The sequence below is a fragment of the Falco cherrug genome, chromosome 8 (assembly GCF_023634085.1).
Source record: "Falco cherrug isolate bFalChe1 chromosome 8, bFalChe1.pri, whole genome shotgun sequence".
NCBI classification, from domain to species: Eukaryota; Metazoa; Chordata; class Aves; order Falconiformes; family Falconidae; genus Falco; species Falco cherrug.
The window spans coordinates 52,857,923-52,885,453 of record NC_073704.1 but is presented as its reverse complement, the minus strand read 5'-3'; the positions used below and the strand labels follow the sequence as shown (position 1 = coordinate 52,885,453).

The window sequence follows — 27,531 nt, the reverse complement described above, 5'->3', positions numbered from 1 at the left end:
TAACTTGGGAAATATCTCATTTGTGAATCGTGGATGCAATAAAAATTGTCTAGAAAGGTCACCATGGACAACAAAAAAAGAGTCAACGTTTATTTTTATAAACATGCAGACTAAGTAGCTAGACAACTTATGTTAATTAGAATTGTACAAAGTTAGAAGAAAAACAAGCGTTTAATGCATAGCTACAAAACATTGCCTACGAAAGCTGAAAGTTTTGAAAATAAAATATCTGCAAAAGTTTCTGGATAAATGAAAGAAAACAGTTCAACAAGGACAACGGAGTCATTACCTATACTGTTGCATTCACTAAGATCAGGTGGCATTTACAGAAGATTTGAAATTTAACTGTGGAGGAAAATACATGATGAAGGACTCGTGAAAACCAACTTGCTACAGAACCAGGAATGCTACTGAGACGCCCAAGGAAGTGTTTTGCAGGGGGGACAGAAGTGTCAATCCCAACGCCCTGGAGCAGAGGGAAGCAGCAAATGACAGAGCACAGCTGAAAAGCCTACTTTGTGCTTTTTTCACCATTGTCAAAACAGGCAGGATAAATGAAATTAAATTAAGAGATCGTGATAAGGCAGTGTAAAGCTGTTCTCAGCACTCTTCTCTGTTATGCAGAATTCATTCAGCATGCCCCTGCTTGCTTCATGTGTAAGGCACCTCGGCTTCTCCTGCAAAGGAAGGACATAGGCATTGCAGACAGTAAGCTTAGCAATGTGCACTAAAATCTCTCTGAAGTCCTCAGCTAATGACTTGCTAACAGAGAAGACACTATAAACAGAGAAGGCGGCACTGATCATTTTTCTTTTTAAAAAAATATATTTTATCCATAAAAAGCAAGGTATCTGCAGTACATTTGAATTCTTACATAACCTGATTTGGGTCCAGGTGCCTTGTTAGCCCTGTGTTGCTTATCGGATTCTTCACTGTCTTCTAGTTGCTGCTAGAATAGGAACTTGCTCACACAAATATCAAGGTGATTTGTTTAGATCAATTGTACCTTATTGCTGGGAGAAGCAATTAGTCTATAAAAATGGTAACACTTAGGTGGAATGGAAATAGCAGATAACAGCTAATGTCAGATTTTAGCTTATTCAGGAGTAATTACATAGCATTGTACTTACAGGACTGCTTTGCAGAAAGAGCATTTGTTGTTATATGTTTTCCCGTCAGAGCCACAAAAAGGTTGATAGAGTCTTTCACAGTAAATAGGTTTTCCTCTCTCTAACCTCTTGTATTCACTGCAGTCTACCTGCAAACACAGTATCATTTTCCTTTGAAACCATCTTTCTCACATTCTCCATTCACCTACAGAAATAATGAATATATGAAATTTTTGGACAAGCTTGTCACCTGTTCCAGAACAGCACAGTCAGTGAGGCTCCACCATCTATATTAGCTGAGCCTAAGCCTCAAAAAAGAAACGTTCCTTCTAATAGTGATGTGCGTAATGCTACCCATGTCAGGTACTGAGCACCTTTAGGGACTTTGCTGTCTATCTGAATAAGAATACAGTCACTGGAAAATACGCAGCCCTTTTTCCATCTACAGAAAAGTTGAGTCAATATTTTTTTCTACCTGATTGCAATTGTCAGTAAGTTCAGGTGAGATTAGTTCTCAAGGTTGTGAAGGGTTTCTGTCTCTATATTGCACAAGTATCAGCTCTTGATGCTTTTTTTATACTGGTGAAAGGTTCTGCCCGAGCGGAATTAAGTCCCATTTAAGTATTAGCATGAAAAAAATTGTTGGAAGGCCCTCATCTGACAGTGGGGTATTACAGACTTCTATATGTAAATGGGAGTACGAGCTAATAAAAGAAGTGACTGCAGGTGCTCCTGTCCTGGTTTTGTAGCTCAGTCTTCTCCTATCAAGTGATTTTCATTCCTGGTACTTGACAAGCAAGGAGTTCCTTGTGCAGTGCACATATTCTATTTAATGTGCTGCTTGTCATCCTCAAAAGCCTTGGGTTTGCTTGCTAGGAAAGTCCTTATAGGTGCTGTTGTAACTAAAGTTAGTTCAGCTCTTTTTGCTGCTAGTCTAGTGACAACTGAATCATATTAGTCTTTGGAGGGACACTATGGCTGGAGCTTTTCCTTTCTGAAGATCTAGCCAAAATATGTATTACAAATGTATATATTTAAAACAGAACCTAGCTTGATGTTCCCTTGTTATGGCCGGATTTTTCCCCGCTTCATTCCAATTCTAGTGAAGGACAGAAGTATTACTTCAGCCAAACACTGGAATTTATTACAGACTGTGATTGATTTTATGCCAGTCATTGCCCAGAGCCTGCAGGTGAGTGAAGTCAGGAGCTGTGTGTGTCAGCCTGTGCCATGGCTCAGCACAGACTGAGAGATCTCCACTGGCAAAAAGTGTCATTAGCCAATCACTCTTTTGGGTATTATGGGCTTAAATGCAGCGTCCCATAATAAAAAAAAGCATATGGGATGTTAGTTCACCTAAGTTTTTCCTTCATTTGGTCCAGCTGCTAAAATAAGGAAGACATGTAGTTTGGTGGGAAGAGTGGAAGAAGCTCTTCCCGAAAAAGTGTGTAGATCTCGGTGCAGTTTTAGGCATCAGAGGCTGTATACGTCGGGCTGGTATGGGGCCAGCTCTGTGCGTGTGTGAATTTCCCCTCCCTGTTACTGTCCACTGGACTCCCAAATGGCTTGTCTGCTAATCTGAGTAAGGATTTTTGTTGGCTGGTGCCTCATTTCTTTCAGAGGCTGACCCCGAGATGCATGCTCCAGCATAGTCAGAGAGTAATTAAAATCCTAGGTACAAGATTTAGGTTCTAAAATGCACAAGAAAGCCTTCTAATGACATCACCATGTAAATATTAAAAAAAAAATTCTTGATTTCTCTGACTTTAAATTTGGCCTTGCCCAATTTCTTGCCCAGAATGTAGTACAGGTAAAAGTATCTGGAAGTTTTCAGGGCAACTGTATGGAAACCACTTATCACAAACTCAGGGATTTCTCTCTTAAATCTCAATACTTTGGCAGCATTTAATTAACATTTTGTAAGTGTTTTTCTGACCTCATGTTGTTACAAACTATGTATTTTTATCCAGAAATATATGAGAAAATTACTCACTTCAGTCTCTTCGGCAGCATCTGCAACATAAACAGAATCACAAAAGATAAAATAAAAAACACTGTTGATGAGCATTCAATTTGCAACTGGGGTTATTTCATTAGTACCAGCTCTTCCAGCAACACCAAGTCTCTTACCTCCTTGAAAGTAAATGCTGACATCATTTTTCAGTGTTTAATAAGATACAGGTGTCAGAACCTATTAAACAAGTGGACCTTGTTGTATTGTTTACCTTAGAAATCTGTGTCAGCAACTAGAACAGCCTTTGTTGTGGGAGGGAATGGAAGCTACTGTTCCCATTTTCAACAGAAAAAGATTGAAGACCCAGGAGTCATTATTATGTTCAATAGCCAGTCTGTTTAGGATGAACTAGTTGAGCATGACTGAGTTTTAATTCCCAAGTTTATAAAAACAATTGTATGTGCCTCTAAGCGTATCGTGTGGTCTCCTTATACTTTGATTTTCTGTCAATAATGAGGATAATATCTTCATTAAAATATGATATTAAATATATATAATAATGATAATGCAATTTGGATCATAATACTGCTTTTAAAAGTGTTTTCCCTTGCAGGCTGATATGGATTCTAAACTATTTGGCAGAAGGATTGCCTTCTGTTTTGTACACATATGGCATCTAATATAATGGAACCCAGTTCTCAGGTGGGGCTTCAAAAAGCTCCTTCAAAATAATGATAATTACGCCTCTCTGAAAGTAATCAAGTAAAATTGGCATGTGTCCATTGTGGTGACACATTTGTTACTTTCTTTAGGAATGTATTTTGTTGTTCTCCAGTCCTATAATCATCATTCCGTGGCTTCCAAGAGATAAAAGTTATCAAGCAGACGTTTCTGCACAGAAGGAGCAGGAAGAAAACATATGGTAGCAATACCCCTCTAGCACTCCTCTTTCTGAATAAATGTAGCTTTTTTTTTGATCTTTAAAGCCATTAAGCTTTCCACTGAAACTTCCTTTCATGGAGCTGCTTACATCATGTCATCAAATAAAGTTGTCCAAGGTAAAGAAAACTAGCATAAGTAATGCTCCATGTCAAGTTTCAGTCTATGTCACCAGAAGTTTGACTTGAGTTTTCATTATTCTGGAATTGGATCAGATTTAACCCACTTCCACAAAAGCATTAAGATGTTATTTTTTCTTTGGTAATCTTCTAGTAGCCATTATGTATTTGACAGTGAATGCAAAAAAAAAAAAAAAAATTTAGCTCAAAAAGTATTGATCAATAAAGTTTTAATGCAGACAAGGTAAACTACAAAGTTCAAGGAAGGGATTTGCTGGAATTCTTATGAAAGCAATATGTATTTTTCTGCAGTTAATGAAACACTGAAAGAACAGCTTCCATCGAAAGCATGCCATTTTATTTTTCATAAGAATTTTGATTTTGAGACAATTTTGAAAGCAAACTTTTCAGAGCTATTAAAAATGGAAAAAGATTATTTTGTTTCTTAATTTTGGTATTTACATTTTCATTTGTTTGCTTCTTTATTCATATTCATATTATATTCATAATTCTATTGAATTGCTATACTACTAGCAAAGAAGATTTGGGCTCTCTTCTTTCTGTCACTCTAAATGTTCTTATTTTCTATATATTTTTATTATTATTATTTCATGTTTTGTTAAAACCAAAATTGCCAAGTGAAGGTCCAAGAAATTCCTCCCAGCTCCCTATTTTACCATAGAGCAACCTGCACCTCAAAAGTCTCTCCACCCTGGCAAATTAACATCATAAAGAGGTTATTCCCAGCCATATTATGTGGCCTGTGCATAATCAACCATCTTCTGCTTGGTCAGATTGGCAGGAGAAGGACCTCATCAGTCCAAGCTCCCTGCTCAGATGGAAGAAAAAAAAATAGGTAAAAACCTGCTTTAGTTCTGAGGCTTTACAGTTCATTTTTTAATTACGATGCAGGATGCAGCTCTGATTCACACCACTGTCAAGGAATAGGTTTCATCTATTCAAGCTGGCAACTGTAAAAGTGGTGCAATATTGCTTGCTACATAGTGCACAAGCATAAAATTTCACTTGCTTTCTGCCACCCAAGTCCAGAAGCCATTGCTTACTATCCCAGTAAGAATCTTGCAGTGTTTGAACATGAGAACTATAATATATCAGGAGGTAAAAAAGGTTACTCACTTGATAAGCAAAGATCTGCCAGGATGAGGAGCACAAAGGCGCCTGTTATCTTCATGGCACACGTGGGTTCTTGAACTGTTTCACAGCCAATCTGTGCTCTAAGTATTCCAGTATACTTAGCTTAAATGTCTATTCATGCATCTGTGAGAGCAGATATATATATATATATGCACACACAAAGAGCAGGAACCCTGATGATGAAATCCCCCTTGTAGAGAAGGTAATTAGAAGAAGGTGTTGCCCATGGGTAGTGTCGGTAAGAATGTCTTCTGTACAATATGAAGGTCATAAGTACAGGGAAAGATGAGTGTCACAGCGTGGATTGTGTTGATAAAGGAGATGCATTATGCTTTGGCTAAGCCCCTTGCCTAATTAGCTATTCTGTCTCCATTAGCGAGTTCAAGGAGTGACTCAGTAAGGTGGTTACTTGTTGCTGTTCTGTTATTGCCATAGTGACCCTTAGAGCTAAACATAATTCCCAGGGAAAAAGTAATTCTTGCTGGGTGTGTTCCAAAAGATTCAACCAAAAGATTCAACTGAGCTGAAATGTTTCATTCTCTGGAAATTTTGGAGACTCTTGTCCCTAGCTGTGGTTAGAGGTGATGCTGGTTGATGTGACTATGCACGGAGCCCTTTCAGACTGCTCTGTGGTAGTGGTTACTGCTCGGAAAAGTCTGTGTTTCGTGTGAATACCACCACCTTCACCCACAGCCCAGAAGATCTCCCAGTCTTTCAGTGTTGTTCAGCCTTTAAAGTTACACCAGATCAGAAACAACGCGTTGTGACAGAAGGAGCAAAGATACTGCGTTGCACTGCCTAGGAAAGAGAAGTGCTGAGTTCACAGCCATTGTGCATCTTGCTGACTGACTGCCTGGTTTGCTGTCATGGAGATATGGAGAAGGTTCCTCTGCTTGCCCATCTTCTCCTTTGTTGCTATTTCCAGACAATAGGTGTCGTAGCATGGGGGATTCTTTAAACAAATCCAGCACACAAGTGTGTTAGTGACAATCAATAAGCACCATTTCCTGGCTTTTATAATAGAGACCAGGAGCACGGTTACAATGGGAAACGGGTCTTAATTTTTCATAAAGTTCAAGGTAATGTGGTGTGTTGAGCCTATAGTTTTCTTTTAGCCCATCCTTCCAAAATTCCCTTCTCTTTAGTGATTTGCAATGTAGATATGCAAACTGTCTCAATATGAAAGATCCCTGCACACCATTACAATTCACAGTATTTCAGTGATCACCTTCCCTACTTTGCAAGATAGCCGGTGGCTTTCTCCCTGTGCAGGAGTTAGGGTCATATATGATGATTTCACTAAGAGAAGAAGGACTGAAAGTTCTTACAGAAAAGGCTGTAATAGGTCAAGTAGTCCTTGGGCCCCACTAACTCATCCCAAGAGGGATATGCATCATCTTGTCCTTAGAATATAGGTAATGAATAAATGATTAATTTCTCATCACTTAATGGAGGGGGAAAATGCCATCAAACTCCTGTTCCAGCATAGGTAAAGATGTGGTTTGAGCTGCAGGCCTGTAGGTTACCTTTTCAATAATACCCTTACTTCAGAGATTTCATTTTAAATTTTGCTTTGTTCTTAACTTGGACATCTGTGCATATTCCTGTGAGGTGGAGATCACAAAAGACAGGCCATGTTTAAATTGTGGTTGGTCTGGATTCTGCTGCTTTGGGATGTCAGTGAAATTTTTGTTTTGTAAAGTCCAAAACTTTTCTGAAGAGCCTGGCACAGAGTGTGTATAAACTCACGGGCGATATTCAGGACATGTCGGTTGGTTGATGGACAATTACCGACACTAGGCAAGAAGAGCAAAACCCAAACCAACCCAGAAGGTACTCCTAGTCTGAATAGTTTTGAGCAAACAAGAGTCTTGAGGATCTCTTGAAACTGTAAAGCTGGAACTTGACAGAACACGCAGGTTCCTTGACACTGGTATGAGGAAATTTGCCACTTTGCTTATGCTCACTTGCCTAATACAGTGCTGCAGCGTGTACTGTCTGATGCAACCTCAGTATCCATCCCAGCCCTCTAGCAGAAGAATATAAACATCTTTTTGCAATTTGTGAGTTGATGTAGGAAATTTTTTCTGGCGACTATTGTAGAAAGGAACAGAGATTTTTTTATTATTATGTTTTTTAGAGGGGAAGCTAGTGAGGGAAGCAGATTTTGGATCAGATTTTTCGTAGCATTTGAAAATTACTCTGCTATTGAAAGGACTCTTGATACTTATTCTACGCCACACAGCAGGAAAGTCATGATGTGAATGTTTTCTTTGTGGTAATATTTACGCGTTTCGATTAGGGCTTTTGAATCAAAGATTCATTTTCTGAGCAGTGGACCTTAAGCTTTGTAGGGCTTACCCAGACCACTCGGATAGGGGGTATGTGGTTCTGATGAGAAGCTGTGACATAGTGTAGGGTCTGCAAACAGCAGCTACACTACAAGCAGGGCACAGCAGGGGGTCAGCTGAAATTCTGGAGGTTTTTGCATTTCGAAGTATCAAAGCTGTTGTGAAGCTTTGAGAAGAAAAATGCCATACACAGAAGGCAACAGTCTGTTTTACTTTCTGCAGTGAGGTAATACTCGTATGCAAAATCTCAAAATGAAATTTGGTAAAAAGGAATGCCACAAAGCATTTATTGCAACTCCAGTTTAAAAGGATATAGAAGTACCTCTGAACCTATATGTCTTGCTTTAAGAATGGGCAGAATTCACATTAGCCACCTGGAGAAAACAGTCACTTTGACTTAAAAAAAATGCTTCATCTGAGGCATCTTTCTGTCCAAACTTGCAGAGACTTGCTGTTTGCCCTGGTAGTCTTCATACAGAGCTGGTCTGACAACCTGAGACTTGTCATCTTCAGGTAGGCCAAAGGCTCATCTAGGTCAGAGTGCTGTCTTTGAGAACATTCAGCAGCAGACTGGGAGCAGTTCTTCTGTTACTGGACAAGTTGAACATGAGTCAATGGTTTGCCCCTACAGTGTACAAGTCCAGTTCTGCATACTGGGCTGTATTAGTAAGGATGTAATTATCAAGTAAAAAAAATAAACCATTGTTTTCCACTTGTTCAGCACTTGTGAGGCTGCATCTGGAGTTCTGTGTCCAGTTCTGAGTCCCCCAGCACACTGAAATACCGGATCAAATCCAGTGAAGGACCACCAAGATGTTTAGAGGGATGAAGTACATGTCATGTGAGGAAAGACTGAAAGAAGTGGTTTGTTCGGTCTTTTTGAGTTGGGATTTAGTTTTTTTGTTGTTGTTGTTGTTTTGTTTTTTTTTTAATTCTGAAGAGAGAAGGCAAAGCCTCATTGTTGTCTTTGGTTACTTTAGAGGGATGTACAGAGAAGACAAGAGCCAGACTCTCCTTTGAGGTGAGAGAGAATAGCGTAAATTGCAGCAAGAGAAATTCCAGTTAAATGTGAAGAAAACAAATTTTGCAATGAAAGTAGTCAGGCATTGGAACAACTTGCCCAGAGAGATCATTTGATATATTAAAAAATGGTTTTGTTCTAAACTGGCCATGGTCTGGTAGCGGGGTGGGGATGTGGGGGACCAGGTGACCTCCAGTGGTCCATTCGAACCTGAACTGACTCTGTGATTCTCGTAGGTGAACGCCAGCTGTTGCTGGCAGTCAGCTGCTTGGGGACTTTGAGGCACATTATATTTGTCCTTATAAGTTAACATTTCTAGATATGACAAAGCAGACACAGGCAATAGACTAGCACATTGGATTTATTTTAGCTACTTGCAAAAAATGTTGCTTGTTGGCAAACAAGTGTTCAGATCTGTTTAGTAATACCTACTTTCCAGAGCTGTGTAAGGCCTCTTCACCATATCTAAAACTAATTCTGAAATTTATGGTACATAATCTGTTTGGATTGAAAAATTGTGAGGGAAATTTTGGCCTCATCAGCAAACTTATGCTGGTTTCCATTGAGCTGGGAGGTACTGTCTGAACACAGGTACGTTAATTGTGGGTCTCTGGTAGTTTTCCACTTTTATCATGATATCTTGTCTTTTCCTAACTTCTTACCTCTCCAAGTTGTTACTTTGAAGAAGAAAAAGCAATTACTTGGTGAACAAATGTTTATTCACTTTAATGGGCCTGTTACATCTGATAAAATATTAGTGCATATTTTTCTGAGAGTGGGAACGTTTGTCACAATTATTGATATATTGCTTTTATTTTTGGAGTCCCAAATGGAGCACAAATGTGATGCCAAATATTCTGCTGCAGCACGTCATTAGTTAAGTGCCTGCTTTATTCTGCAGGGGAGGATGTTATCTGGCTGCTTTCCAGAAAGCACTGATGCGCAGTAGCTTGTTCCCATTCATATGATGGAATGCCTCGCATTGAGGACATCAACAGTGCTGAAAAAATGGCACATGGAATAGGAAAAATACAGTCTCACACCATGTGCACCTGGGAAAAATGTACAAGCCAAGACAGATACTGATATGGTCACGAGTGGGAATTCAGACCTCTTAGTGATTCCAGTGCATGTTTATACACAACACAGTACACGGGCTCCTTCAATCTTATTGTGTGTGGGTGGTTACGGTTGTCCACCCATGTGCAATTACTGTATCAGACTTTTAAAGTCTTGCTCAATGGAAGATTTGAGAACCAAGTGATGTATTTCTTAAGGCATCAAACTGTGTCAAAACATTTGGGTATCTGCCTGAAGGAAGGTGAATTTCTTATTTTCCACACCTTAAGAAAGATCAAAGGAGCCTTTCTTTAAAATTGCAGGTGTCAAGCTGGGACAGATCCCAGCTGAAGGTTTCATACGTTATTGTAGAAACTAAAAAAACCCAACACCATGACTTTCTGCAAAGGCTGGAGCTGATTTTTATTATTTTTATTTGTATTTTCTGATCTCTTGAAGATCAATTACAAGGCTGTGATACCTACTATTGTGCAACTAGCTTGTGAATCCTTTGAGTTACTTAATGTCATACCATTGATGTTTCTGAATGACTTGATTCTTCACAGATACACGCAAAGCAGGCATGAACAGCTTAACTCTCATCACTGAATGAATTGGACAGCAAGCATTGAATATGACTTACTTTAAATTGCCTTCTATTTTGTGGAAACACCTTTCCAGGTGTTTAGGACTCTGAAGTTCTGTTACACTGAAGTAAATCAGACTGACATATTTGAGGAAAGGTTTCTTTTAAGTTTATTTTCATGTCTCAGAACAAGGTTAGAAGACATGTATTGGTTTTGCCTCTATTAAAAATATTACAACTTTTATAAAAGAGAAGCTACAACTTATGAACAAGAGAGACAGGAGGAAGGTCAACATGGAAGGAAGGGTGGATGTGAAGCATTTGGACCTGAAATCTGTGTTCTCTCACAGAACCCCGAACTAGTCACAAGCCTTTTTTCCCCTTTAGCAAGTACTTACCCAGCTGTAATGGCTGAAGCACTTAAGAGGATAGCAAGCTCCTGCTGCAATCTATCAGTGTGTCATTAAGTACACCAACTATGTGTAAAGCATTCTTTAAGATGAGGAGCACTCACAAAAAGCCCTGGAATCGGTCTCTGTTCAGTGCAGATTTAGGGAGGTGCAGTCGGCAAAACCTAAAGCCACGTGTTGAATGACGAGTATGAATAGAAAGCCGGAGGAGCTGCCCCTTCCCAGAGAAGGCTGGGTCACTGCGCAAGACAGAGGTCCAGCAGAAAACCTATTGCGTGTCGATAAGATTAATGACTTATACCATGGGGCCTCAGGAATAAACTCTGTTCTATCATTTCATTTCAGAAGCTTTGATTTTGCAATCTAAAGTTTTTTGGGGGCAATTTTGTACATTGTGCAGCCTGATTTAGTCTATACATTATGACGTTTATAAGGTTTCCAAATTATTTGCAGTGCAGCGAGATGAGGAATTAAGAAAGAGAAGTACAAGGATTAACTGACACATCAACTATTATTTTCTTGGCTAGATGGAGTATGTTGGGAAATTTTCTCCAGTGTATGGAGCCACCATAGTGAATATTTCCACTGTGACATTAACACCTTTTTATGCTATCTAGAGAGTTCCTCGGGGATGGGAGAGTCTGACAATTTCTAGAGCAGATATTCAGAGGCACTTGGACCCATATAAGGTCCAGGAAATAGATAATCAAGGGTTGAAGTGAACTTTATATCTTACAGAGCAGCTGTTTTACAATTAAGTTGATGTAACGGATGAGGGAAAGGCTGTGGGTGTTGTCTACCTGGACCTTAGTAAAGCCTTTGACACCATCTCCCACAGCATCTCCTGGAGAAACTGGCTGCTCCTGGCTGGGATGGGTGCACTGTACGCTGGGTGAAAAACTGGCTGAAATGTTGGTGACTTTCTTTACTACCCACTCCTCATTACCTCATGATCTATGCCAGAAAAGCTTCATGTAGGAAAGTTTAACTCACCTTAAGGGATCACGGCAGAAAGGCATGTTCCTCTAAAGGTAATAGATCAAAACAATCTCCGTCAGGATACTTGTAAATTTAGCCTGAGTATTTCTGAGAGTGAAAACTAGGCTGAAACGAAGTTAATGAGAGGTTTCAATGTTTGGTTTCAACGGTGCCAGGGTTTCAGCCCAGATATCTGGAGAACAGGAAGGTCCTACTAATTCTGAACACGGTACCAACGGTATTAGAGAGAAACCTCAAAGACCTCAAGCTACATGTCAGCCTGGTTTCAGTTGGAAACCTCCCGACCACAAAGGCCAGTGAACTTCAGCGAGACTGCGAATGACACAATCACTCCGCCTGCAGAAGAAGCTTTAGAAGAGAATGCTGACTAACAGACTTCACTTTTCTGCGTTGTCCTGTACAGTTTTACAGGCCATGAATTTGGTAAAATTAATCAGTAATAATGCCTCTTCTTACAAACAGTGCCTCACAGGTAGCGTTTAATATTCTGGTAGGAAAGCGAAGAGTGATATTAACCATTCTTCTTAAAACATCACAAGTAAACCCAATGTTCTTGTTTTCAGATGTATTTATTGTAAGCTCCTTTGTAAAACAAGCACAGTGAATTGCATTTATAGCAGAAATGAGTACATTTAATATTAATAAATACTAACAGCACTTGTAGCTAGATTATCAAGTTTTCTGTAATATCTGATACTTCCCACATTTCAATGTTTAAGTATCTTAAATTAACCACCCTTTGCTAAGACTGGAAAAAAGGAAGCATGGTCACAATGGAAGTCTTTCTTTAATTTCAGTGGTTCTGTATCGGGGATTAAATCCTTTGAGGCCTAAATCCTCAAAGATATTTTAATGTTTTATTTTGCCCTCCTGAAAGTCAGGATTTAGGTGGTTTGACAAAAACATACAGGCTTCAACACATGCTTTTGCTTTTTTCCAGACCTGGGGACTTACACTGTAAGCAATTTAGAACCAGGACCTGAGGGTGTTTTTCCTACCTATGGTTCTGTGAAGACACCTAGCACATGTTGCAGTAGTAGGGAAATACTTTCAAAATGAAATATAAAAATCTGTGTTCTAAAACTCTAATTTTAATTAGATGCTTAACATCCACATAAACCCAGTAAACAATTGCTTTCTGAAATATCAGATATACTGCAATTAAACTTACGTAATTTAAGCTGCCTTGGTTTCAGTTGCAGATTCCTGACTACTTGTGCCCTGTGGGTTTGCCTGTGGCACGACAGGTCTGAATGAATTTTATTGTCAGAAATCTCCACTGCAAGGGATGTGCTGGCTACACATGGGTCACTGAATAAAGTGACTGAATAAAGCCTCCAACGATCACAAGTATGAAAGAAAGGGAGCTTTGCTTAGGAGGTGTTCTATTCAGCTACCGGCTCCCATTTCCCTTCTGAGAGGTGGCAACAGTACTGTTTCAACCACAGCACCTCAAAGCTGCCTCTGTGCCAGCTATCCCATTGCTTCCACTGCAGCCTGGCTTCAGCCGCAAGTGTGGGGCTTTGAGAGTGGCTGGTCTCTCATTTGCAGTGTTCACCAGCTGGGCATCAACATGATGTAGGCACAGAAAGCTGACAAAATGCAGCAGCTAACATTTCTAGGACTCTGAACTTGCAATTCCTTCTTTTACTAAAACATCTGCCATCAGATTGGATGATGAGGATGGCCCTGATACATGATACATGCAGCCAAGGCTTTATATGCTGACACATGTCAACAAAATAAATAAAAATAAATAATTAAATAATTTAATAGTTAAATAATGGAATACTAAACCAGTTCTTTCAGCAAGTTACTTTCCAAATAAATTAACATATGAAACCGTTTGAATAGCAACTGCCATCATCTGGCATTGCAAGTCATGTCGAGTAAATAAATAATAATAAATAAATAAATAAATAAATAATTAACGTGCAGAACCTACAATAACAGCTGACAGTAAGATATCAAAATACTCTACATGTTAATATAACATGATGTATGCTAAAGTTGTTACTCAACTGGGGAGCTTAAAAGAGCTGCCAGCAGCAGGACAATATTAATCTATTGCAAGAAAGATATGGTATGGCTTATTAATAACTCAAATGCAGATTTTTCTTCTAATTATGCTTATGTTCTTGCGCTAATTCATTCTTGTCTTTCTTTAGGAGCTTTGTGCCATTCTGCTAGAATCTCTTACTGGCTATCTGTAAAATAAGAGAAAGAAAATATACATAAAAATTATCTTTATTTCCCTCAGACCTAGATTTTTAGTTCACTTCTCAATAAAGCTTTGCTGGTCTGAGCCATCTAATGAAATGCCAGCACTCAGTTTCTCTGAAGGACTCAGGACCACATAATGCAAGGCTCAGAAGTTCCCATGGTCCCAAGTCTGATGGGGATTAGGGATTCAGCTTCAACTGATGAGGGTCAGGCACCTGCCCAGCTATAGCCCTTCAAAAAAATTCCTTCAGTTCCCAGTGGTATCTATAGATGCCCCTGTACCAATGAGGACTGGATTCACAGAGCAGTTGTGATCTCGTTTCAGGTGTTTCAAGTGTTTCAAATAAAAGTTTACACCTTTTCAACAGTGTGGCTCTGGAAGCTTGGAGGTCAGAGAGATTTGCATCCACATCTAATTGAAAAAAACCACCCACCTCAAAATTACAAAACAGAAGAGAGGAAGAAGATAAAAAAATAATCTGCGTAATTCTTTTTGGTGTTGATCTGAAGGAGGCTATTTCCATATTTAAAAATACGTTCTGACCTGGATAGCTAGGCTGAGAGTAATCTAGAGCTGTCAGAGAACCCTAATCAATTCATAGAATAGGAAAACAGCCATTCCTAGGACTAGCAGAAGCTGCTAATAGCTTTTCTTTCTAATAGCAAATACATCCTCTCTCTCACTCCCTTTCTCATTTTCTGGAAAAACTTGGCTGTATATGGATTGTCTGCTGTATTTAGATGCCTAACATTGACTCATAAGCTATTAATGAACAGAAAGGATAAAAATCAGCATGAGTTACACTGGCAATGGCCAACTGCTCATCTATTTCTTAAAGAATATTTTATAATTGCCTAGTTAGGTAGAAACCTGCCCATGTCCATGGACCTATATCCATTGTTTCATCTCTGATTTAAATGGTTTCTAATTGTTTCCTCAAGTATTATTTTTAAAGAGAATCATTGTTTAGACAGCCCAATACATTTATGTGTTTTTTCCTCAGACCTAGATTTTTAGTTCACTTCTCAATAAAGCTTTGCTGGTCTGAGCCATCTAATGAAATGCCAGCACTCAGTTTCTCTGAAGGACTCAGGACCACATAATGCAAGGCTCAGAAGTTCCCATGGTCCCAAGTCTGATGGGGATTAGGGATTCAGCTTCAATTGATGAGAGTCAGGCACCTGCCCAGCTATAGCCCTTCAAAAAAAAGTACTTGACTTCATGAAAAAATGTTTAGGAGACAAAAAATTGTTATGATGAAAGGTGAAATAAATGAATATTTAAGAAGCAAAATTTCACAGACTCCTTACTCTCCTAAGTAAGGAATCATCCCTGCTCCTCCAGAAAAAGGTTCTTTAAGTCTTACCTGCAAAGTGCAGACCACTCACTCCAGGATGAGTTGTAATAGCGATCCCTGGCCTGGACGGAGATCTTGTCTTTTGGCCCAGTCACTGGAATCTGAATAGACTGCTCATCAGTATCATACACCTACGAAGAACGAAGAACGGGGCACAGCTCCATCAGCAGATTGTAAAAGTCAAGCAGAACATACCATGAAGGGCCAGACAGACTGCAATAAGCACATGTAGTCCAAAGCCCACTAGTAGTCTGTTGTTTCAAAAGCAGTATCTTCACCCACAGATACCAAAGTCATCAGGACTTGTGAGAACTAAAAAGCCCAGTTCCCACTGAAATTAGTGTTGTAATGTGTTCCAAACCCCAAACTGAAACCGTCATTAAAGCAAAGGGTTTATTTGTTTATCTGGGTTTTTCTCTGCTTTCTTCTTCCCCCAGAGCAGGAACCCTAAAAGACAGAAGTTGCTGCTTTTCAGTATCGTTGAAATTCCCACCGAGGAGTTGCGGCTGATACAAGAAGCACTCCATAGACTCACCAGTTTCTCTACCTAAGGGATTGTACGAGACAACTCTACCAAAATCAAGGAATCAGCACCAGGGGCATGGCCCCATCTGCTGGTACAGGCTTGCTAATTTTTTTTTCGCGTAGAAAAAGACATCCTCTAGTGTCTTCGGTTTAATCAGTCGACAAACTGGAATGATCATTACATTTTTTTACTTTTCTAATTGCTGAACCAGGGAGGAGCAGCACTGTAGTTAAGGACCTGCACTGCGGTCAGCTGGTTTGTGTATTTCTTTCCATGTCTGCTGTTGATTTCTTTGCCAGCCTAGGCAAATCACCACACTGCTGTCGTGTACCCTTTAGTGTATCCATTAGCATTACCAAAAGAAGCAAAACCATTTTGTGATTTAAAGCTAATACAGAGTAGAAATGTTTAGTTAGCAATTAACTAATAACTGAGAAGTGAGTGGCGAAGACTGTAGTCTTCACCATTTTCCACAGAAATGCTACCAAATGAGTCACCGATTCCTTATTTGCCAATTCACCTATAAAGAAGGCCTGAGCTACGCAGGTACAAACAACATACAAGGGAAACAGTGCAACAGATCCTAGATTTCTTGATTTGGAAATTGGGATTTTCCCACATTAGGACCCACACAGCCTACTAATGAGTTAGTAAACACTTCTTTCACACTAGCGCAGCTGTACAATGCTGGGCACGATTTTATCTCCCCAGTTAGATCAGTGTTGCATCCACCCCAGAGTGTGTTGCTTGGATCTTACTGCTCATAGAACTGGGAAGGAGATCTTTTTCTGCCAAGACAGAACCTTGCCACATTTGGGTCTCAGCACCCTTTTTTAAAATTTTATTTTAGTTCATGATTCTTGCATAGTTAGCTTATATTATTTGTACTGTCTTTTCAAGCAAGAAAATTGTGTTTCAAATGTTGTATCTCCACCTGGGTTTTGTGTTTCTCTGTACTTTCAACTTGGACCCTGAAAGTCAAAGGGAAGTAGGACTTCGGTGTGCTCCATGTTCTGGGATATGTCCAGGTCACTGTTCCATTTGTGGCCACATACTGACATTGGGGTGGGTCAGGTTTTACTGCAAGAGAAAATGTAGAAGTAATTAATTCACATTAGCAGCATAATAGCAGGTGTTGGTGTATTACTGTTGATCATTTTATAGAAATCAGCTTTGGGAGCCTCCCTGACATTAAGAGAGTAGACATGATGTGTAAGAACTGCCTTGATTGCTTCTTACTGAAAATCAAGAACACTCCCAGAGTCTCTCTGGGTAAGATCCTTTTTTTTTTATTTATTTATTTATTTTTTTTTCCTGGAAGGTTGCAGAGGGCTCTGTTGGACACAGAGGGATATCCCAGCTGACTGTTAGGGTATTTAGCAAAACATCTGTTTCTTTAGGATGCTGCTTCATTTTTCTGTGCCCTGTGGCATCATGGTCACAACTGGTCCTCTTATTTCCTGTCATTTTCTATTCATCTGCCCTCAATGCCCATCTGTAAGAATGCATCAGGAGGGAAGCATACATGGTGTTAATCATTATCTGAGTAAATCTGCTGTTCTCAGAGAAGAGCCTGATGGGTTATTAGTTATTCTCTGATTTCTCTCACATACCCCTTCCAAACCATGTCCATCTAATAGAGAATGCTACAGAAACTTCTGGGAGGTGTGGGGGTGAGAGGGTTGGAGGTCACAAGCTAGGGAGATGTTGATTCTTCACTTCCTCATCCTTTTCCGGACTGCTGCTATGATTTGTTTTCCCCTGTTCCTGTAACTGGGGCTTGATACAGATTTACAGTAGAATAGGGCAGGGATTCCCAAGCTTGGTTTGATCAGATACTGTTGTTAGTTCCACTATCAGCAGTGAGAATAACGCTAAGAATTAATCATGGTTCCTGGTCTACTCACTGATATCTCTGATGAAGAAGCTGCTAGTGTAGTTCTCATATTCCACCTCATCAATAACCTCCAGGAACATCTCAATTGGCTGGTGCTCTTCAGCAAATGGACAGTAGTTTTCTTTCTGGCACTGGGCTGTGTATTCAGTCACGGAATTATCACTGTGAGCTACAGGGCTGCTGCAGGTTATGTCTCCTTGAGAGCTGAATACAGAACAGAGAAAAGTACTGGAAATGCTGGTTTGTTCTGAGAATTTGTTGCCACAATGAAAACGTAGTTGGTAAGGTAATATTTTGATGTTGCCTGTATTATTTTACAGCTGCGCTTCATCAGCTGCAGGAACAGTTCAGTGGTAGTTCTTACGTTTTCGGTGCTGTATTACATATTAATGTAAAATCACACAAGCTCCCCTGCCTTTGCAGAAGGAATTAGTGTTTAAACCTAAAACGGGATGTCTCATTTCTATTACCACTGCCCCATGACAAGCTCTAGTATCTTACTTTGTTCCTTAGCCCTTTCCAAAACCTTGCTGGAAGAAACAAGGAAAGGCTAAAATGTATCCAATGGGAAATAAATAATAAAAGCTATCTGTAAAGTACTACCTGAATCTGGTTCTATTTTTGCATTCAGCAAAATAAAACGCTTTGCAGTTGTTTCTTCTTTAACAAACTGAAGTGACCTTTGCTGCAGCACTCCATGTTTTGGAGAAACCCCCCAGAGTAGTGGGAGGTAGGAAATCCCCACAAGGTTCCCCTCACATATTTCCCTCGCAGGTTTCTGCAGTGTTCCTCAACAGAGACTTGTGAGTGGACATGTGGCTTCTGCAGTGGGTGCAGCCTCCCACTCCCTTAATTCCACTGGATCTGCTATGAAGGGACTCAGTGCTATGATTGTTTCTGCTTTTGGCTCAACTTCCTCTGTCTCCCCTGCACGAACTGTTTTTGTTATTGCTTAAGTTATTCTGTGGCTGTACTGTAGCAGCTGTAACATCCACTGGGGGTTGCTCCATTTTCAAGTATTTATTAATTTCTGAGCAACTTCCATACGCTTATTAGTTAAGTTAGTCCCAGTGATGTCTCTAAACATTTTGCAGAAGTTCAGGCTTTGGAAATAGGATTCCTTGCCTTCTACGTGCCCTCAATAGCCTAAAATCCAGAATCTCCTACACACAGTAACACGAGGGCTCTTCCAGCCTTACTATGAGGTTGTTAAGGAAAGTACAAGCTTTTACCCTTTTAGATTTCTGATTGTGAACTTCACATTTGGACTCTCATTTTCTGTCATCCATGAACATATGAAAATTCCAGAGTAGTTCTTTGCTTCACATTTTAAAAATGTCCTGTTTGGCTCTAGATGGAAAAAAAAAAAAAAGAAAGAAAACATGATTTATTTACTCTTTTTGCCAAAATGGTCAAAGCAGAGATGAAACAGTAATTCTACAGACTCCCATCTGCTTTGACAGGGGGTGGGCACGTAGGCAGATGCAGTCGCATGCTGCCCCTGGGGCGGCCAACCTGCAGCTAAAAAGCCATATAACCACAGTTAGTGGCTGAAGGCTGGTTTACGTGGCGCCACATCAACCACATCTACATGGCTATCGGCAGGAGCTAGAGCATACCCAAGCTGCTGGATAGCTGTCAGTAAAGAGATGTTTATAGATAAACCCATTGTTCCTTTCACAAGGAAAGGTTGCAGCTATTCAGTTGGCAAACTCGCTGTTTGTTCCCCAGCCCGCAAGGGCGCACGCAGTGGATAATCCCATGGCTTCACACACCGGGGCCCTTGATGGGGAATGTTTCCAGCGTGAGAAATGAATGAGGCCTCATTGTAGGTGTGTGGTTTGTTTCTGCTGCCCAGCACTGCAGATCTGCAACTCTGTGTTGTACCCTGGATGTAGCCAACTGGCAGACCAGCCTACTGGACCTGATATGTGCATTCAGGAGCCAGGGAAAAAGCCTTGGAGATGCCTAAGTTCTTGGCACTACAGTGAGGGACTGCATGAGCGAGGTTCATGCAGAAAATGCTAAACAACACAGGCTTGTCCCAGTGGGTTAATCAGAAATGGAGAAGCCCAAATGACAGCACTCAAAATCTAGGTTGGTTCCTGGTTCTGTCAAATCACGTAGCCCTGGCTTTGCAAACCCTCTCCTGAGTGCTGGATCTGTGAGATGGAGGCAAAGCCACTCTATTGCTCCCCCACCAGAAAAGCAGTGGTGTGATCTTGATGTTATCCTGGATCTAATTGTTCCTACCACCACTCCATCCTATAGGTCTAGGGAGTCCCACATTCAGCCCACAGCAACCAGTTCCTACGCTGCTCATCAGCTGCACCCTATGCAAACCCACAGAAGGAATCATTTGCCCTTCACTGTCAGTAAAGCGTTTGAGGGGGACCTATTTTAACGTGGGTATTTCTCATGCATTTCTCCAGAGCCCTCTGGCCCTCACAAAGCTCTGGTGCAGAAAGCTGAGCAAGATACATCACATCATCTTATGACCCTACCTTTAAAGCTTTTCAGAATCGACCTTATCATTTGCCCATTGGAGTCTACTTTAGTTATGAGGAAGAAATCATAGCTGATGATTTCATGGGTATCAGCTGTCAGACAGGTGTAGTTGCCAGCATCTGGGAACTCTTTCACTTCAGCAATCAGAGTCTTTCCAGTTCCCCTCAGTTCGGTGTCCTTTTTCCAGTAAACTGGCAGTGCTTCATCAGAGGTATTGCAGGTGAGCTTCACTCTTTTAGCTGGTGTCTCATCATTCCACTCTGATTCAATGACATACACTGGACATTGCAGAGAAAGACGTGTTAGCAGCTCCTCATACTTAAGTGTGAGGCTTGAACTGAGCCCTTTTTTCCAGCTTTACTCTCTGGGAAAACTGCTAACAAATCTCTGGCTTTCTTGCCAGTGCCTCATCATCACCTGGAAATCTTTACTACAAGAAGATGTTTGACTTAGAAATTTACAGTGCATCTAGAACCTGCTGATCAATAGGGACGACGTGGCTTTTTTCCCATGTTCTCAGAGAATCTTACAGTGGTTCACAACCATGGAAAGAAGGCAGATACCTTTGCTTTAAAGGTGAGGATTCAAGTGCACCCTAAGCCCAGGTATTCCTCCTGTACGTGGCTGGTGGCCTTTGCTCACAAAATGGCATGTAAAACCACTCCGTACTATGGTGCTTTGCTATGGTGCAAAGCTATGATGCTTTGCCCTCTTCAGCAGCAAAGGTCTATGATGGTGAATCCTGAGATCATTAAAGGTGAGTGATGGGGAGGAGGGCAGCTCTGAGTATGTGGTTTGTATTTGCCTGTAGCTGGTGCTGCTTTCCATTTTCTAGAGGGAACAGTCTGTACTCCCATCACCCTGGTCCCCATGGAGCAACTACAAAGGGACTGGGGATCGCTGAGCTACAGCAGAGCTAAGCGGGCTGCAACAGGGAGATGTGGTCTCCTAAATGCCAGCTTGTAACTCTGAAGTGCCCTGCCGGTTTTTCCAAATTTGAAGTAACGCCACATAACAAAGTAACTTGGAACGATTCTGTTAAGTAAACTGTCTTTTGTCTCTTTGCAGTGGTTGGCTGAAGAACTTCACTTACGCTCCTGTGTGGCAACAGTTCTCATATTTGTCGTGGCTTAGATACACTGCTGTTGTCACAGGCTCCCCAGCCATGTTCAGTGCCCCCAGAGGCTTCTACATGGCAAAAAATTTGTTTCTCAGTCAGCACCACAGCAAGCACCCAGCTCAGGAAATCAGAGTTCCAGTGAGATCTAAGACCTTTCCACCAGAGCACTTCACTACCAGAATGAAAGCTTTAGGACTTTACCGCAAAGAAGAAACTCTAAGAAGTACATGTCAAATGCTGAATCTAAAATGGCAGAAAACAAGCAACAAGCTTCCCAAACTGCCTCTGGGTATTTGAAGCACAAGCAAGGTAAATCTTACAGACTTCAAACACAAAGATTATTCCCAATCCTGAAAAACATATTTGCAGTTTTCAGCACCATAACATTGCCTAGGAAACCTACAAGATCAATAATTTTTTAATGTAAAGTTACGGGGAAAAGTAATTGAATTACTTGTTACAAGGAAAACACAATCAGATTGACAATGCTTTTCTCATGTTGATTAGGGTCCTTCTTTTTGGATAATCACACTGAAGACAGCCTGGGTTATGGAGCTACACTGGGTGAATAAGAACAGCAAATTTGATTATCTGAATTTAGTCCTGTTTTCTGGTAAGTTATTCAAAAGATTTGTTCGTTTATTACTGACACTATATTTTCACAAATGTATTTACATTTATGTTATTAACCAGAAAACAGAGATAAACTATTTCTAGGTTTTAGGCTTTACTGTGAAATACCGTTTTTGACAATTCCTCACTTGTTTGTGGGCTGTTGCCTAAGTCACAAGGTAATATCTCTGCTTCTAGATTGCATGACTAAAACTTTTGAAACAAGAGAACAGGGAATAGGAAATAAGACAGTTTCTAATGTAAATATTCAGAATGGCTGTTGTTTGACATTTTAGGACTTTAAAATATTTCTTCCATTAATACCAATTAGTCGGCTAGTTATTCACAAGCAAATGGGAAGAACCTTGGCCTAGGATACTATAGTTAACAAATTCTGTGCTTGTGGAAACAAGTATAATTCTGAAATACCCTTGTGTCCTACAGTCAGCTGCGGGTCTCAGTACATGAAGACTGCTTACCGTTTTCCCTCAGTTTCCACTGTGCTTCCAGAAGGGCAGCGAAGGAGAATAATGAAAGTAAGGCAAATGGTAGATGAGACATCTGTAGAGAAAAAATAAATTACTAAACTTCATTGAGGATTGTTGAGTGTGTACTGAAATTGAGCTCAGGGTTGGACAGGATAATAAGATAGAGTCAGTTCCAGTGAACTAAGAAATATTGTCCCATTCTAAGAACTCTTAGAGTACACAAAAGTTGAATATCAGGTTTGTACTATTGCTCAAGCCAAGATTTTGATCCGCTTGTTATTCACACTGCAAACCAGTTTAGAGAAGAAATCATGGAACTTAGAGGAAATTGTTACGTGCATAGGTCTTATGATCAGGAGCTCAGAAGCATTCCCAGGACCCTCAGTTAAATATTCCTCACACAAGAAGAGTCTTGCTGGTGCCAGTGAGGCTAGCTGCATGAACAAGGCATTGGACTAAAGGATCAATGGAATTTAAATTCCATTCATATTCATACAAAGCTTAAAAGTATGTTCCTTGGTTTAAGCATGTCAGTAGTCCTATTAAAACAAAGCATTGTGAATAAAGTTAAGGACCTGCTGAAGTGTTTTGCTGGACTGCAGTCTTCACCATCTCTGTGAGAACAAGCGACAGCAGTGTCAATAACACAGTGTAAAGCTGGCATCAGTATTGACACATGTCTAACTGGTACTAGTTCTAGTATCTACCCGAGGCTGCATAGTCTAATTAATTGTGTAGGCGATTTCAGGCAAAAATCCTATTGGAATCAGTGCCACAGCTATATTTGCAGACATGGCTGGATATGTGTACCATTGTTGCTGTGTTCATTTGATACATACACATATATCTCCCTTGAGAATATATAAGTATATAGCTGTATATACAATATATAAATGTATATTTGTCCTGAATTCAAAATACAGCTAGAGCTCCCACGAAACACAAAACATAGTTGCCAAATGCTGTAGTAACTACCAGCTGCATAAAAAACATTAACGACAGTTATTTAGATACATTTTCAGACCTTTTTCAACTGGAGATTAAGCCAAATTAATAGGAACATGACTTAGAAAAAGAGATTGGTGAATGTATCTTTCAAAGTCTGTTCTGACTACAGTGGGAATCTGAATGCACATGAAAAACACAAAATTGAGTGGTTTGCGTTTTTTTTTTTTCCTCCCAAACAGTTTCTTTTTTTCCAAGGAAAGTCGAGTAGTGCTCCTGATTTCTCCTCATGTGCTATGAAACATTTTTATTTGGTTTTATGGAGGGAGAGTATGTGCATCAAATCTGTTACTCACTGGTAGCTCCTGCTGTTATTAGCAAACCTTGATCAGAAGTCAGCTCTCTCTGGACTGAGGCCAAGAAAACGTGCCCTCTGATTTTGTACACCGCACAGCAGCTATTGATGGGAGCCAAAGCTACTAGTGTAGTATCCAGAGAGTGTCTGCATCTGTACTTAGAGGCAGGCACAGGCCTGTGAAATGCCAGATACTATCAGGCAGCCTATCAGCAGTATATTGCTTCATTAAAAGGCAAATACTCTTAGCTCCTAATGATTTTCTACTGCAAGCAGGATTATCTGTAATTTGTGAAAGAAAAACACATTTTGCAGAAATCAAGATGCTGATTTCTTTCATTGTAACGTGGCCATTCATCACTAAGCTTCATAAAACCAGCATCTGAAATATCAACTGAAACTTGGAGAAGGGTGTAAAACATGCCTTCTTTTTTGTACTAACCTTTCATCAAAATTGAAACCTTGGAAACCAAAAAGTTCCTTCTGGTTTTAGGGAAAAGCTTCACGGTTCAGGTTTTTGGTGAAAAAAGTTAACAATTTTCATGGAAAACTATTCAATTTTTGAGGTGGTGGTGGGGAACACCCCCTCTCCCCATCTCAAAATTTTAGTGAAAAATTAATCCGAAATAAACTCAGTTTCTGAACATCACTAGTTAGTGCACTTGCCTAAGCACTTCATAGGGGAGGAGGGTATGGCAATATCATATGTCCCCTGTGATCTGGAGCACAAGCTTCTGTAAATCAGCACAGATTCCTTCATGAAGACTCACAGAATAGTTACAGTTTATGCCAGAAAGGACCTCTGGATGTCACCTGGACCAGTCCCAGCTCAAGGCAGGGCCAAGCCAATGGTGGTGTGTGTTTTTTAAAACAGAACAGACTGACCACCAACATCTATTTGTTGATGCACACACCCCAGCAACATGAATATTGGTAAGATACAAAAGATTATTACTTTATAACATTAGCTGTTCTGTTAGTTAGATAACAATTCTGAGCTATAAACATATATACATTATGTGCCTAACTTCAGGCACGTAAGGATATAAATACTGTCCTGAGAAAAATGTCACAACAACTATTTAAATACCCTTTTAAATAAATAGTTTTAAGCTTTCACTGGTTTCATCTGAAGAAGCTAGTACCAGATGTGTTGCCCCAGTATTAGAGAAGAAAGGAATTCTCACCTTTTGCTGCGGTGCCTGTTGGCTGAAGTTGCCAGGCAGGTTGGTTTTGTGATCTGAAGGAAGCAAAGTGCTGGCTCGCTTATAAATCTAAACTGCTAAAGGAAAGGGATGCTCCGTTTTACCGCAATACCACAGAATTGCAACACGTGGCTTGAGTTCCTTTTTTACATAGTGGCAGAGCTAAAGCAAAAAAAAAAAAGTTTGGGACTCCCAGGTAAACTTTAAAGAGGAAATGAGATTATGAGATTGTACTATGACCTTTATGCTATGCCAGAGGCATTTCCTTTCCTGCCTGATTTTCTGTCTCTCTCATACTGCCTCTTCATCATCTGGGGAAGAGTAAATACAGACTAAATAAACTACCAAAACTGTCTGATGGGAAATACATTATGAAGACAGAAAGAGAAAGTTAAATAAACTAAATCTACTTCTACCTGGTAAGCACGAAAGCAATAATTACATGAAATAAAATCCCAGCTACCACATCAATCAGAAGTAAAGCAAAGGGGAAATTAATTTTTAGCTGCTGTTTTAGAATTATATTTATTCTAAAAATGGAGACTTAGGACAAACAAAAAATGAACAATTAGTTCTGTCTTAAGAGATAAAAACCTGAGATTGTCGCATTATTTTATGTTGCAGCTTTTAAATACAAGCTATTGTTTTTTCTTTATAAACTGATGTTCCTTTTAGACCTGTACTCAAGCATAAGCAAAGCCCCATATATAACATATGCTTTGAAAATGAGGAGAATGTTTCTGTTGATTTTTTTATTATTTGTGAAATGATAGAAAACAATTCACTTTATTTGTCAGGCAAACCAAAACTGAATTGTTCTTCTAGCCCTGTTCCAAACCTGAATAAGACGACTGAAAAGTTTTAAGCAAGAAAAAATACATTACTTATAAAAGCAAAAAAAAAAATATATATATGGTTTGAAATTCAACCTAGACATACTTTAGGAATTCATAAAGAGACACAATTGTATCCTGTGTGCTCTCTAGTGACAGGAGTATTCCCATAGCCCAGGGATCAAAGCGATAATGTAGTAATCCAGCAATGAAAAGACGGTGTCTGTCCCTCCTGCTACAGTCAATGGTCTGTCAGAAGTCCTTCACACAGATGAAACACAAACATCTGCAATATGTTTACAGTCAATGGTCTGTCAGAAGTCCTTCACACAGATGAAACACAAACATCTGCAATATGTTGCGTATTTGGTGCCCCCAAATACAGCAAGAACCTGGGAAAAAAAAAAGGAGGAACAACCCAAATTAGCAGAGATAAACTTATTATGACCCCCAGCAGTTCCCAGTGCATGGGGTTCCTGTTTATTGTCACCCATCTGGGGGGCAAACAGCAGACAGGGTGTCATGCTCTAATTTGAAAGGGGGTAGTTTCAGGATTCTGGATAAACGGTGCTGAAAGCTTCACACAGATGTACAGGATTGCCATGGAATCCTTTTCTCTCCTTAGCCATCCTCTTTAAAGAAACACGGCTTGAGTAGGATCACAGACACCTTTGGCAGCTGAGCTTTAACTCCTTCCCGTGTGGCAAAACACAAAATTAGAGTATTGCATTCTCCAATGGGCCTAACGACCTCCCTGCTGAGGCCAGCGTGCCCAGCCTGTATGTCACACACCAGCCCAGGCTGCCCGTTGCTGGAGCTGGTGGCCAGAGCTGGGTAAGAGCAGAGCGAGAGGGCTGCAGGCTGTGAGCGCAGCTTTCCGAAGCTGGTTTGAAACGGCGCCTCTGTCACAGAGAAAAACTGCCCCCTTCGCATACTGTGTACTGAATCTGTATCAGAGTGGTTTATTGATTTATTTCTGACACAGAATTGATGAGCAACCAGTGAACTATTCATCTGAGAATTCCGTATCAATAATAAAACAGATAAGCCAGAGTACTAGACACTTCCAAAATGGTAATTAACACCTGTACATCTCTACCCTGCATTTATCCCAAAGAGCTCTAATCTCCCCCTTCTACACATACAGACGGTCTTACACAGACACGTTGGGAGGACGTGTGGGTTACAAGCACATGTGCCATCTTTGCATATGGCTGATGCTCGTCTTCCTCTCTTACATGATCATTTGGGACAAATGTCTTCTCAGGCAGTTTTGGGTCCCCCACTGACATACACTGTGTATATTCACGCTCCTGTCTTAACAGCTCCTACCCAGGCCACTTTGCCAAGGGGGGGGGCATGAGGACACTGACACTTGTGCCATTGTTCCACTGTTCAGAAGGAGGACGGCAGCCTGAGAAAGCCCTTTGGGAAAGGTGTGGCAGGAGCAGCTGGGGCACAGGCAAGTGAAAGGTATCCAAATTCTTCCAGGTGACAAAATTGTCTCCTTCTGATCCCAGCCCCTCACTACCTTTGAAACGTATGTCAGGAGGAGGCTGGGCTGTGTACCACATTCCCATGCAGCTGCTTCTCCTCCCAGGAGAAACCTCGTAGCAAGGGCAGGGAGGAAGCCTCGGGGCACAGTGACAGCCCTTCCCTCCTGCAGCCCACCCTGTTCCAGCTGCAGCCCTCGGGAAGCACTGGGGGCAGCTCTCCTTTCACAAATGAGAAAGAGCCTGGGCTGAATCAAGGTTAGGCA

The 27,531-nt window shown here is 40.5% G+C and overlaps 2 protein-coding genes across 3 annotated transcripts; both read right to left on the bottom strand.

Moving 5' to 3' along the window:
* Positions 1 to 486: 486 nt before the first annotated feature.
* On the bottom strand, positions 487 to 5,313 carry LOC102046791 (ovomucoid-like). Its single transcript, XM_005446649.3, has 4 exons — positions 5,259 to 5,313; positions 3,103 to 3,122; positions 1,131 to 1,258; positions 487 to 677 (listed from the first exon to the last, which is right to left on the bottom strand). Exons 1-4 carry the CDS (start codon positions 5,311 to 5,313, stop codon positions 632 to 634), a joined length of 249 nt encoding a protein of 82 aa, XP_005446706.1. The 3' UTR covers positions 487 to 631.
* Positions 5,314 to 12,287: 6,974 nt separating this feature from the next.
* On the bottom strand, positions 12,288 to 25,581 carry IL12B (interleukin 12B). Of its 2 annotated transcripts, XM_005446650.4 has the most exons (8): positions 24,922 to 25,581; positions 22,426 to 22,507; positions 20,211 to 20,492; positions 18,939 to 19,056; positions 17,717 to 17,910; positions 16,744 to 16,889; positions 15,293 to 15,414; positions 12,288 to 13,909 (listed from the first exon to the last, which is right to left on the bottom strand). In XM_005446650.4, exons 2-8 carry the CDS (start codon positions 22,505 to 22,507, stop codon positions 13,906 to 13,908), a joined length of 948 nt encoding a protein of 315 aa, XP_005446707.1. In that variant the 5' UTR covers positions 24,922 to 25,581; the 3' UTR covers positions 12,288 to 13,905. The 2 variants fall into 2 exon arrangements, with proteins under 2 accessions (XP_005446707.1, XP_055574179.1); XM_055718204.1 differs by lacking the exon at positions 12,288 to 13,909 and having other exon boundaries at positions 15,289 to 15,414.
* Between the last annotated feature and the right edge of the window lie 1,950 nt (positions 25,582 to 27,531).